Here is a 12,244-nt window from a genome sequence, read left to right as displayed (position 1 = left end):
AGCTCCAGGAGAGAAATGAGGACGCCCTCTTGGTTTCTGGGTTCGTGGCTATAGAGGTTCAGAGGCAAACTACACTCCAACAGAGAAAGAGATTTTAGCTGCTTATGAAGGAGTGAAAGCTGCTTCTGAAGTGAGTGGAACTGAGTCACAACTTCTTCTAGCTCCTAGATTGCCAGTTCTGAATTGGATGTTCAAAGGCAAAGGTTCTTCACCACATCATGCAACAGATGCTACCTGGTCTAAGTGGATGGCTCTGATTACACAAGAGAGCTCGAATGGGAAATCTTGAAAGGCCTGGTTTGGTGGAGGTGATCACAAATTGGCCAGAAGGCACAAGCTGTGCAAAACCTCCAGAGGAGAGAGTAACTCGTGCTGAGGAAGCTCCTCCTTACAGTGATCTGTCTGATGATGAAAAGAAATATGCTTTGTTCACAGACTGTTCCTGTCATCTTGTTGGGAACAGGCAGGGATGAAAGTCTGCAGTGTGGAGTCCAACACGCAGAGTTGCAGAGGCAAGAGATGGAGGAGAATCCAGTCAATTTGCAGAGGTAAAAGCTGTCCAGCTAGCTCTTAACGTAGCTGAATGTGAGAGATGGCCAAAGCTTTATCTCTACACCGACTCATGGATGGTAGCCAATGCCTTGTAGGGTTGGCTGAAAGACTGGAAAAAGAATGGATGGCAGAGAAAAGGAAAGCCAATCTGGGCTGCAGATCTGTGGCAAGACATTGCTGCTTGCATTGAGAGTATCCCAGTGAAAGTGAGACACATTGATGCTCACATTCCTAAGAGCAAAGCTACTGAGGAACAACAACACAACCATCAGGCAGATCTAGCTGCAAGAGTTTCCCAGGTGGACACGAACTCTGATCTTGATCCTGATCTTGACTGCAAACACCAAGGTGAGTTGTTCTTAGCTCAGTGGGCCCACGACTCGTCAGGACATCAAGGCAGAGATGCAACCTACCGATGGGCTCGTGACAGATCCATTGATATTTCCATGGATGCTATCACACAAGTCATCCATGACTGTGACATTTGTGCTGCTATTAAGCAGGCAAAGTGAATCAAGGCCTTGTGGTATGGTGACCAATGGTCCAAGTCCAGGTATGGTGAAGCCTGGCAGGTTGACTACATCACTCTACCTTGTTCTCGTACCTGTGCTGACTATGGTAGAGGCAAGCACTGGATGGCTGGAAACTTATCCAGTTCCTCATTCAACTGCACGTAACACCATTCTTGGTCTGGAAAGACAAATCCTGTGGAGACACGGAACTCCAGACAGGATTGAGTCAGACAACGGAACTCATTTCATGAACAATCTTGTAAAGAACTGGGCCAAAGAGCACAGTATCGAGTGGATATTCCACATTCCCTACTATGCACCAGCTGCAGGGAAGATCAAACGCTACAACGGTTTGCTGAAAACTACTCTGAAAGCCATGGGAGGTAGATCTTTGAAAAACTTGGAGAAGCATTTAGCACAAGCAACCTGGTTGGTGAATAGTAGAGGTTCAGTGAATCGAGCTGGACCTGCCCGATCAGATTTGTTGCGAAAGGAGGAAGGTGATAGAGTTCCTGTTATCAGAGTAAAGAATCTGTTAGGCAAAACTGTTTGGGTATTTTCTCCTTTAGGAGAGGCCAAACCTGTCTGAGGGGTGGTTTCTGCTGAAGGTCCTGGTCACACCTATTGGATGATGCAAGAGAATGGTGAAATTCAATGTATTCCACAAAGAAATCTAACTTTGGCTGAGAGGGGTTAAATTCAGAGTGTTATGCAGATTCGACATCGCGCCCAAGAAGAGAATCCATGAGATCTACGGAGAACAAACCCTGAAAGCCTGAGTCACCTGAGAGTCCCTTCTCCTTCCTTCGCTCCATCTACGAGGAAACAAGCTGTTTTCTGTTTTTCCTGTGATTTGACCCTTTTGTATCATCTACATCTGAGATAGCCAGAATGGACTATGATCTTTATTCACTCGTTATATTATTTTAGATTAGATAAATAGTAGTAGCAGCCAATGGAATTGTTTAGAAGGGGTGGACTGTGATGGTTTGAAACTGTCTCTTTAATTTTTCTTTGCAAAGTTCAAGCAGAGAAAGCGAAAGAGTGTAAATAAGTCACTATTGGGTGTAAAAAAGCAAAATAATGATTGTTCTAAACACTTCCATTGGATAGATAGAAATGTTAAGAACTACGACTCAAAACAAAATGGGGCAGTCTGCAATATGCAGTCAGGGCTTCCTTGCTGGGCTGTGTGGTTGCTGTTTCTTCTTCTGTTCTGGCTGAAGATAACACACTGACCTTGGCGAGCTAAGTTAACAACTTTTCTGCTTTAGCTAACTGCTTTCTGCCAGGGGAGTCTGGGGGGGAAGCCCCTGGGAGAGAAGCCCCTTGAGGAAGGTCTCCTTTGGGGGGAAGCAAAAGGATCTTGGTTGTGGGTTTCTGTTGATTGTATATATTTGTAAATGTTGTGAATTTTATATATTTGTACATATTCATTACATTTCATCATAGATTGCAGATCTGCTTGTAAACACAGCTTTCATTTGCTTCCAGACTGAGCTAGCCTGGTTATTGTTGGTGTAGGGGGAATTTCAGCTCACACTGACACACTGGGGAATGATGAGATTGAGAGCAGCCATGGAGTAAAGGACTTGGGAGTGCTGGTGGATGAGAAACTAGACATGAGATACCAGTGTGTGCTTGCAGCCCACATCCTGTGCTGCATCAAAAGACGTGTGGCCAGCAGATGGAAAGAGGTAATTCTGCCTCTCTGCTCTGGTGAGACCTTACCTGGGCTATTATGTCCAGGTGTGGATCCTCCAACATAAGAAGGACATGAACCTGTTGCAGCTGGGTCCATGGAGTGCCACAAAGATGATTAGGTGGTAGGAGCACCTCTCCTGTGAAGACAAGCTGGGAGAGTTGTGGTGGTTCAGCCTGGAGAAAAGAAGGATCTGGGGAGACCTTATAGCTACATTTCAATATCTGAAAGGGACCTACAAGAAAGCTGGGGAAGGATTGTTTAGAAGGGCTGTAGCAATAGGATGAGGGGCAGTGGGTTTATACTGGTAGATTTAGTTTGGACAGAAAGAAGAAGTTCTTTACAATAGAGTGGTGAAATACTGAAACAAGTCATCCAGGGATATGGTTGAGGCCCTGTCCCTGGAGACATTCAAGATACAACTTTATGTGGCCCTGAGGAACCTGATCTAGTTGGAGGTGTCCTTCCCAGGGGGGGTTCAACAAGGTGAACTTCGATGGTCCCTTCCATCGTTACGCATTCTATGATTCTATGAAGTATTGTTAATATTCGTAACTAGTATGGTACTATTATTTATACACAGAATTACTGTCACTGGTTTTCTGGAAACTATTACCTCGTGGTGTTATTTCAGGAATTAAGAAAAACGGCTGCAGTCTTCTGTATTCAGATTGGAGTAGGTGCTAGACTACTGCACGGTGTCATCTGGAATGGGGAAGAAGGGTGATGACTCTTCATGCAAATTGTATTTATTCACATATATCAAAAGGGTACAATCAGTGAATTCCAAAATAAAGATGAATTTGAAGTATTTTTTCATTAGCTGAATACTTACCCTTTGCCTTTGAACTGAAGGTGACCGTTGTAGTTTTATGCAGTATAGTAATTTAGGTCATTGCCTTTATATTTCCCATAAAAAGCTAAAATGAAAGGACTGACTTTCTACTATTTCATTTCTGTGGCAGTGGGGGTTCTAACTAAATGTAATTTCATGTAACCACTGTAAAGTGAGGAACGGTATGATTGAGGACATTGTGCTTCTGTGTTCTCTGATCTGTAGAAGTTTTTTGCATACTGTTCTGCAGGATTTTGGGAAAAAGGCAATCTTACTTGTTACTGTTCCAGCACTGGACATTTCCCATAAGCCATCTATTCTTGATGCAGCATTATGGAGAATTTTGTCACTACTATGTAATTACAGTTCAATTTATTCTGAGGTTGATTTTACTTATTTCTATTTATTTCTAGGAAAATAGAACATAATGAATTAGGGGGGGAACTGAAGAACTTTCTGTTGAAGTGGAAAACTTAGATTTTACTTTAGATAACCTGATAACCTGAATGTCTGGAACTTTGTTCATAGCTGGACAGTACGAGAAAATCAAGTGTGATTTTTTTTTTGGTCATCTGTAAGTTAAAGAGAGTTTTCAGACCATCAGTCTAAATAGCAGCATAAGAAGGTTGTTCAAATACTGAAACTTCTTTTTTTGGTGATTAGTTGCCTATTTTTACAACTTTCTCTAGCATGTGAAGCTGTGTTCAAAAAGACATTTAAGATTATGTGCAGTCAGTACACTGCCCAACACCACCCAACAAATATCTACTAAATGCTATATCTAAAAATCTGATCCCGTAGTTCAGAAAGTTCATTGTGTTGCATACTGAACTGGACTATGGGAGGGTAAGAACTGACAAGTATCTCTCTTCTGCATCCTTGCAGTATAGCAATATAGAGATTCTTGTTTCCCATGTATAAAAGTGAAGCACAAAGATGAAGACATTGAATTTACAGTTTGGAAATGTGCCAAGAGAATATAAGAACATAGAAGATCCTACACAGGCCTTCGTGCTTATGTATTTGCTTAGGTATTTAGTGAATCTGGGTACTTAATGCATGAGTCAAGACTTTTGGTTAATTTTCAAGAGATTGTATCAAGTCCTCAATGATTTTCCATAATGGAGTACAAGCTAGTGGTCTAGTGTCCAAGTGCTGTCCAGGGCTATATCTGATCAAAATACTTCAACTGATTGAGAATCCAGCATCTGATACCTCTGTTTTGCATATCACGGAAGATAAATTCACTCAGAAAGCTGAACACTGCAGGTGTTTAGTTCATATGTTCATACTGAAATGACCACTAAATTACGTTTTTTGAAAAGCAAATTAAAAAGTATTTTGAAACATAGTGCAGATTGTGCAAAGTACAAAAGTAAGATATTGTACCTGACAAGTGGCATTTCTACAGACTCTGCTTCTAGATATTTTTCAGTCAGATACCTTGTGAACTGTTTGACATGAAAAGTGGAACTGACATTGTTTCACTGAAAATCATTTTTAAAAGATGCAAGTTTTACAGATTTCATATTACAGTTTCTTGAAAGGATACAATATTGTATTCTTTTATATATCTGTAAAATTAAATGTTTATAGTTCATACAGCGAGTTATTTTTGTTTTAGTAGGATTTGTAATCAGAATGACAGAATCATGCTGAAACTAATGTCTTAATTACCTTGGGGTTATTTATCTGCACAAAGTGAAGTCCAAAAGACTGACTAAAACAGTTTTCTTTTTTTTTTTTTTTTAGTTCATCCTAATTGCATTCAGTTAAAAGTTGTGTTTGGTTTATGTATGTTTTGTAAAATTTTTCTTACAATTGTTTGGGGGGAGGGTTTATCATGCGTTGTGTAAAAAGGACTTACCTGGAATGTAGAACTTAATGGTTTTTAAAAAATTTTAAGGAAAATAACATTTTGCTTTTTACTAGAACAGAACCATGAAAAATAAGACATTCAATAATTGATGAGAAGAGAACCAGGCATATTTCTAGCTATACACTAGTGTTTTTCAGTAAAATTAACCTAAGCAGCTCTCAAAATAAATTCAATCCACTGGTATGTTATACCAGCCATCAAAAAAAAAATAGCCAAACACGCTTCAGAAGCTGTAATTGTTATGTTGATGGTGGTGAGGGAAAGTAACATTTATAAAACAGACCTTGAAAACCTTTTAACTTTTTCAGTGTTGCATCTGAGAAGTTAAACTTTAGTTTTAAAGTGGTCTGCCATGTTCAAAATCCTATAGTGTAAGGTACAGATAGGATTAACTAAGGACAGGCAGCTCAAGGAAAACAAAGGGAGTTTATAATTACTATTTTGAAAGAAGACCTGCTTATTTCATGTGATCCTTCTATACTAATTCTTGTGGCACATTCAAAGGAAGTAAACAAAATTTTTATTCTTGAAATCAGCTTTTCAGTCACTTCTGCAGCACTGCTTGACTACCTTCTTGATTTGATCTGTTTAAATGATAATATCCTGCCATTTAAGTGGAAAATCACAAATGAAGTATTTTTTGGAAGTGCAGTTTGGCAGAGATCTCATATCTTCTGGAAGCCTCTCTGTTTACCATTGCTGAAAATTATTTACTTTATATGTTTGGATTATTTGATATAAATAGTCTGTTGCTTGTATCCTGTTTGTGTGCTGCCATTAAAAAATATTTCAGATTTACTTCTATCAAGATTTAAAACAAATTTTTGGTACTAGCAATTTAAAAGTTATTTCTAATTGAAGATGTGTAGTATTGCAGGGTTTTCAAGCTTTTTGCAAACTTGATTCAGGAGAGTGACACGTTTTAGTTGAATACTCACTCATGTGGAACTTGTGTGATATTTTCTCTTGGTGACAGGTATACTGTGTCCTGAGTATTTTCATGATCTCCAGGATGTGATGTCCTGTAACAGTTAACTAATGTGAAAGATATTAACACCCCTATATTAACAGATGGAAATTAAGTGCTGGGAGGTGGTTTATAAAATGTAGAACATCACCCACAATGTGTCTGTCCTGGATGGAAGAAAAAGGGAACATGTTGACAGTTGTGTAGTCCATTCAGTAAGTTTATAGACCTAAAATCCTACCCAAGATTGCCAGAAGTTAACAGTTTGTCTCCCATACTGGATGTGAATTAGCTTAAACAGAAACAGAAGTACAGTTAGGCAGGCAATTATTTATTGTTTATATAACAGAAGAAAATGATTTACTTTGTTTTTCTGAGAGTGCCACTGTGATATTTGTTCCTGAAACATAAGCAGATAGCACAGTACAGTTCTGACTCGTGTGTTTAGTAGAGATAAACATATACCACATTTTCATTTCCTGCCATAATGAATGTGCTAGAGAAGCTCATCATACATGATTGAATTTCAGAAGACCCAGTACTTAGTTTGCAATCTGCATCCAGGCTCTTAAGTGTACAGGTTATTTCATGTCTTAATGATACTGTGGGTATTTAGACTGACTGCTTTCACTAAATCATAAGAAATAGCACAGATTAAAGTGATTTTCCTTCCATATGCTCAGAGGCTACACAGCCTAGATTTTCAAAGGAAATGGAATAGCTGTATTTCAGAACAAGTTTTTACTCTTGTAGTAGCTCATGAAAGTCAGAGACAAGTACTGGCAGCTGCATTCTAGAGGTAAATAATTTTGTACTAGTAGAATGTGTTGCCTACTTAATCAGCCTCTATAATGTTTCTCATTTTGCAATAGAAGTTACTGGTGTAGTAGTCAAGCCAAGACTTAGGCTTCCATATAAACATGAATCATTGTACTGTCTTCACACTTCACTGTTCTTCCAAGCAGTGCAAATGCCTTAGTCTTTTAACAATGCATACAAGGCAAATTTCAGAGACCACCACTGCTGATTTGGCCATGTGAAGATCTGTTTAGGCAAACTGAGTTGGGAAATGATGGTGTTGTACATAGTAACTCCATTGTGCTGTAGCATTATAGATTATTTTATAAGTAGTCACATTAATTTTAATAGTATGATTTGTGTTAACAATGCACATAAAGTAGTGACTGAGAGCAAGAAGTTTAAATATATATAGCATTTGTTTCATAATGGTTTTTGGTTTGGGGTCATAGAATACAAATTGGATAGAATTTAATTGGTAAAGCTGACTAAGTCAAAAATTAATTTTAATATGGCTTAAGAGAAACTGTAACTGTTATATAGTTGAAAAGCAATTTAAAGAAACCACTCGTTGCTTGGGGTATAGTTTCAAGTTTATAATTACATTTTATTAAAGTTCTTGATACTTCATCTCCTAAGAATGCCTCCTTAGATCGATGTGCTAATGTGAAGGGAACATAATTATTTTACTGATGCTGCATTATGGAATTTAAATGGATAACTGCTGATTGTTAAGCACTGTATGTGTTTGAAAATGTACAATGTCTCTTTTAAATGTAGTACAAGAAATACACAGAAAAAAACATTGTGAGTAATAAGTGTTTTGTTCCATCTACCTTTTGACAGGAGAATTAGATGACAGAGAACAGGCAAAGCTGGAAGTAAAAGTATGGGATCCAGATAGCCCCCTTACTGACCATCAGATTGACCAGTTTTTAGTTGTAGCACGGTAAGATTAAAATCATCTGATAAAAAAATAATTCATTTTCCTTTTCTACTAACTGTTTATTTCCCCATATCATGTTACTCAACTTGTTTGCCCATTTTATGAGCCCTTCTTTCTCCCACAGTTAGCTAAAAGAGAAAAATCAAACCATAGCCTTCTGCATATTTATTGAAGCTACCAATACAAAAGAAAGAAAAAAACCCAATGAGTTTTGGAATAATGCTACACTCCCTGTAAGTAGTAGAATTTGATATTTTAGATAGCAGTCAATTTTCCCCTTAGAGTAAACGAAACAGGATTTCAGTGCTAATATTTCAGTCTTGTATTATAGTACTTGGAATTTCATAATGTAAGATAAAAGTTAAGAGTACAAATAAAGAAAATGTTAACAAATGAAATAATGCTAAACTTGCCCAATTTGCATATCAGCTGAATAATATGCAGTGCAATTATTTTGGATTAATACATAAATGAAAGTTTTCAAGTGATGCATTTCATTAGTGAAAGCAGTTTGGTCAGTTCGACTTTGTAGATTAATAACATGATTGTACAGATTTATGAGAGGAATATCAAATCCCTTGGAATTCATAAATACCTTTAAAAATTATTTCTCTGCTTCAAAAAACAACAAACAGCTTTCAAGACTACAGACTTCTTACTGAAGGATAACTCCATGCTCATACAACCCCTGTCCCATAACATATATTTAAAAGTACAGTGCAAAGGTACTCTTCTAGTGATGGCAGAGAACTGTTTATTGCAGCTAATGCAGGGATTTTATCCTGAATCACTCCATCTCTTGTATTTTCTGTAACCTGGTTGCAAGCATAGCCCCAAATCTTAGGCAAATAATCCTTTTGCATTGTTTCCAGTTTTCATTCTTTAGCTTTTCTTCCATTTGAACAAAGCATTTCAAGAAGGGAACAGAGAAGCTGCTTTGTATTTTTCAGCTTATATGTATGTGCTTCCTTCTCTCCCATTTCGTAGTGCTGTATGTTTTCCTATACAGTAATAAAACTTGCCTGCCCTTGTTGAATTTCCAAGCAAGGCAGAGCAATATAGGAGTCAACACATATCTCTTCAAGAAGATCACAGTGCCTGCAAGATGCTTCATAAAATAGAACATAGACAAAGAACTAGTTCTGTCACCAGCATTATACCCAGACACATGTGGACAGACCATTATGGGGTGCCCCCCCCAAAAAAAAATCTGCATGAAGATTGCATGCATTTTTGAAGAGTTCATCCATTGCCTTCACATCCCTCCACTCCCCATTTTGCAGCCACTCTGGGGAACTGAAGTAGTATGCTGTAAAGTTGAAAATATTCCCAGAGCCGTGTAGCAGTAAGCAGTCTACTGGGAAGTGACAGAGAATAAAGGAAATTTTTAGAGGCATCCTGTGCAGTATTGTGCACTGACCAAAACTGCATTTATATGTTTGAAAAGTTATTACATTTATATATATGAGTTTCTGTTATTCTGTCTTGGTTGTAGATGACTGATTTTAGTTATGAAAGATCCTGTGGAAGGCAATCGCTAATGACCATCTGTAATCAGATCTAACTCAGGAAACACTTTATTGATGTTCTTCCACAAAACTCCATTAATCTCTATGAGCTGCTTTTGAACAGCAACTGTTTCCTAGTTTCCATATACTTCTATATTCATGGACTATAAGATTACCTTTCTGTTGTGTTCACTGCTTCTGAGACAGATTTTCACCAGTTTCTGGAGAAGCAATTCTCTTGTGATGATTGTAACAGCTTTAAATTTGGTATGTTGTATTCTTGAAGGTAAAAGTTTTCATTATCATGGACCATTAAAAGCTTTTTGAGTAACAGTGGAGTTGATATTATGGTTTGGTAAACTGCATACGCTCAGAAGATGGCTCTACTGTGGCCTAAGCGTTGGCAGCTGAGTTTCCAGTGAGAATGCAATTTCTCTAGTTATGTTCAGTTTTACAAATTTGAAATTTTGACTATAACTTTTTCCTAAATGCTCTCCCTTGTGTGGTTTTGGTTAAGTGTGTCTGTGCTGTCTGTCTGTATTTGAAATTTTAAAAGCATTTTCATCTGATTCTTTGTCCTTGCTGCCTCAAAGGCTTTGAGCATTTCTTCTAATTTTTTCAGTCTGCTCTGGTTGAGCTAAGAGTTGCTTTTGTCTTTATAGGCTTTAGCTTTTTCAATCACATAGACACACTTTGTTGATTCTTTAGAAGGTCTTTAAGTACGCTTTTTCTATTTGTGTTGCCTGTTTGCAAGAACGTTGATATTTAGCCTCAGGCATGTAACTTGCCCAGTCTGACAAGATTTGTTTGCTGTCTCAGGAAGGAGAGGCCTTTTTTCTACATTTGTATGCTTGGTGAGTGTGGGTTTATGACTACATGGCTTGTGACTATACTGTGCAATAATTTGCTTGATATAAAGAGAGAAGAATGTACCTGTCAAGAAATTGGAGGTAGAAGTGACAGAAAAATCTATGGAGATTTTGAAAAAAGCAGGAGTACTTGAGTGGAAAAATCCTTAACTTTGAGCTCCCTAAGTAGTCTTGCTTGACTCTGGATTTACAATTCTTGAAGTACCTTAGTGGTAATTACAGAGTCTTGCTTGAACTAGCAAAAACATCTGCTAGGAGAAGCTTGAGGCATCAGACTAATGTATTCTGGTTGTGATTTTTTGGGGGCATAATATGCTGCCATTTATACTTTAGCAATGAGAATTCCAACAGTGTTTTCTACTCCATTCAAATAAGATAAAGCTTCATCATCAATTTTTTGTTCTGCCATATATTTTGTCTGCTAGCTTCAAAGAGCAGGATTCTGAGAAGTTGCAACAGCAGCTTAGATCTGCCCATGTTAGCAAATAGTACAATACAGTAGAAGTGGATTTGTAGAATGGAAAGTTTTGGTGCTGAGGACCTAGCACCCACACAATGCATGTTTTGTGCAGTTTTATTTTTAGGCTAACTCTAATATACTTGTGGACTAAATATCTATGAGTATGTGAAACTATACAATGTGTATGCTACATCATACCTGTGGTGGGTTGAAATTCTGCCCCCTCCCTAATTAACTTTATCAGATTGGCTCGGTTTGGAAGCAAATGGAGGTGTATTTACAAGCAAAACTACAATCTACAATGAAATGCAATGAATATGTACAAATATACAGTATTTACAGTATTTACAAAACAGCACAAAGCCCCCCTGGCCAAAAGACCAGTGAAAGCTGGCTCCCTGCCTCCCCCTCTCTGCCTCCCCCTGACCCACCTGTACAAAGGAAAGAGAGAAGGAGGCAGGATAGGTTAACACCAGTCAAAACCATGCAGTCAAGGTCAGCAAAAGCCTGTGAGTATCTTTCCAGTGAAGAAGCAAGAAGAGAATATCTGAACAGAACAGAACTAAAGATTGTTTTGGGAACCAAATCTCATGGGAGATATTCCTCCAAAAGAATTGTTTAGAATAATCATTATTTTCCTTTTTACACCCAATAGTAATTTCTTTACATTTTTACTACCTTCTGCTCAAAATCTGTGAAAAATATTAAAGGCATAGCCCTAACCTACCACAATCCACCCTTTCTTAACAATTCCATTGGTTACTAATACTATTCATCTAATCTAAAACAATATCTACACTAACGAGTAAATAAAATTCGTAGTCCATTTCCAGCTATCTCAGATGCAGATGATTCAAAAGTTGAAAAAACGGGATAACAGAAAACAGTTTGTTTCTTCACAGATGAGGCGAAGAAAAGGAACAGGGATTCTCAGGTGACTCAGGGCTCTCAGGATTCTTAGGGTTCGTGCATTGTAGATTCCTCTTGGATCCTTTCCTTTGGGTGTGATGTTACATCTCTACACTCTGAATTCAAACTTTCTCCGTTAAAGTTAGATTTCTTTGTGGAATACACTGAATTTCGCTATTCTCTTACATTACCCAGTAAGTGTGACCAGGACCTTCAGCAGAAACCACACCTTGGACAGGTTTGGCCTCTCCTGAAGGATAAAATGCCCAAACAGTTTTGCCTAACAGATTCTTTTCTCTGATAACAT

The 12,244-nt window shown here is 37.9% G+C and overlaps 1 protein-coding gene across 1 annotated transcript in view; it reads left to right on the top strand.

Moving 5' to 3' along the window:
• MTA3 (metastasis associated 1 family member 3) overlaps positions 1-12,244 on the top strand; it is a 191,717-nt gene that overhangs the window by 77,166 nt on the left and 102,307 nt on the right. The window contains 1 exon segment of the mRNA XM_054394131.1: positions 8,092-8,194. Within this exon segment, the coding sequence (XP_054250106.1) occupies positions 8,092-8,194 (103 nt within the window).

Source organism: Indicator indicator, chromosome 2, assembly GCF_027791375.1.
Source record: "Indicator indicator isolate 239-I01 chromosome 2, UM_Iind_1.1, whole genome shotgun sequence".
Lineage (NCBI taxonomy): Eukaryota > Metazoa > Chordata > Aves > Piciformes > Indicatoridae > Indicator > Indicator indicator.
Note: the sequence above shows the minus strand (reverse complement) of the source record. Positions and strands in the feature narration are given on the sequence as shown.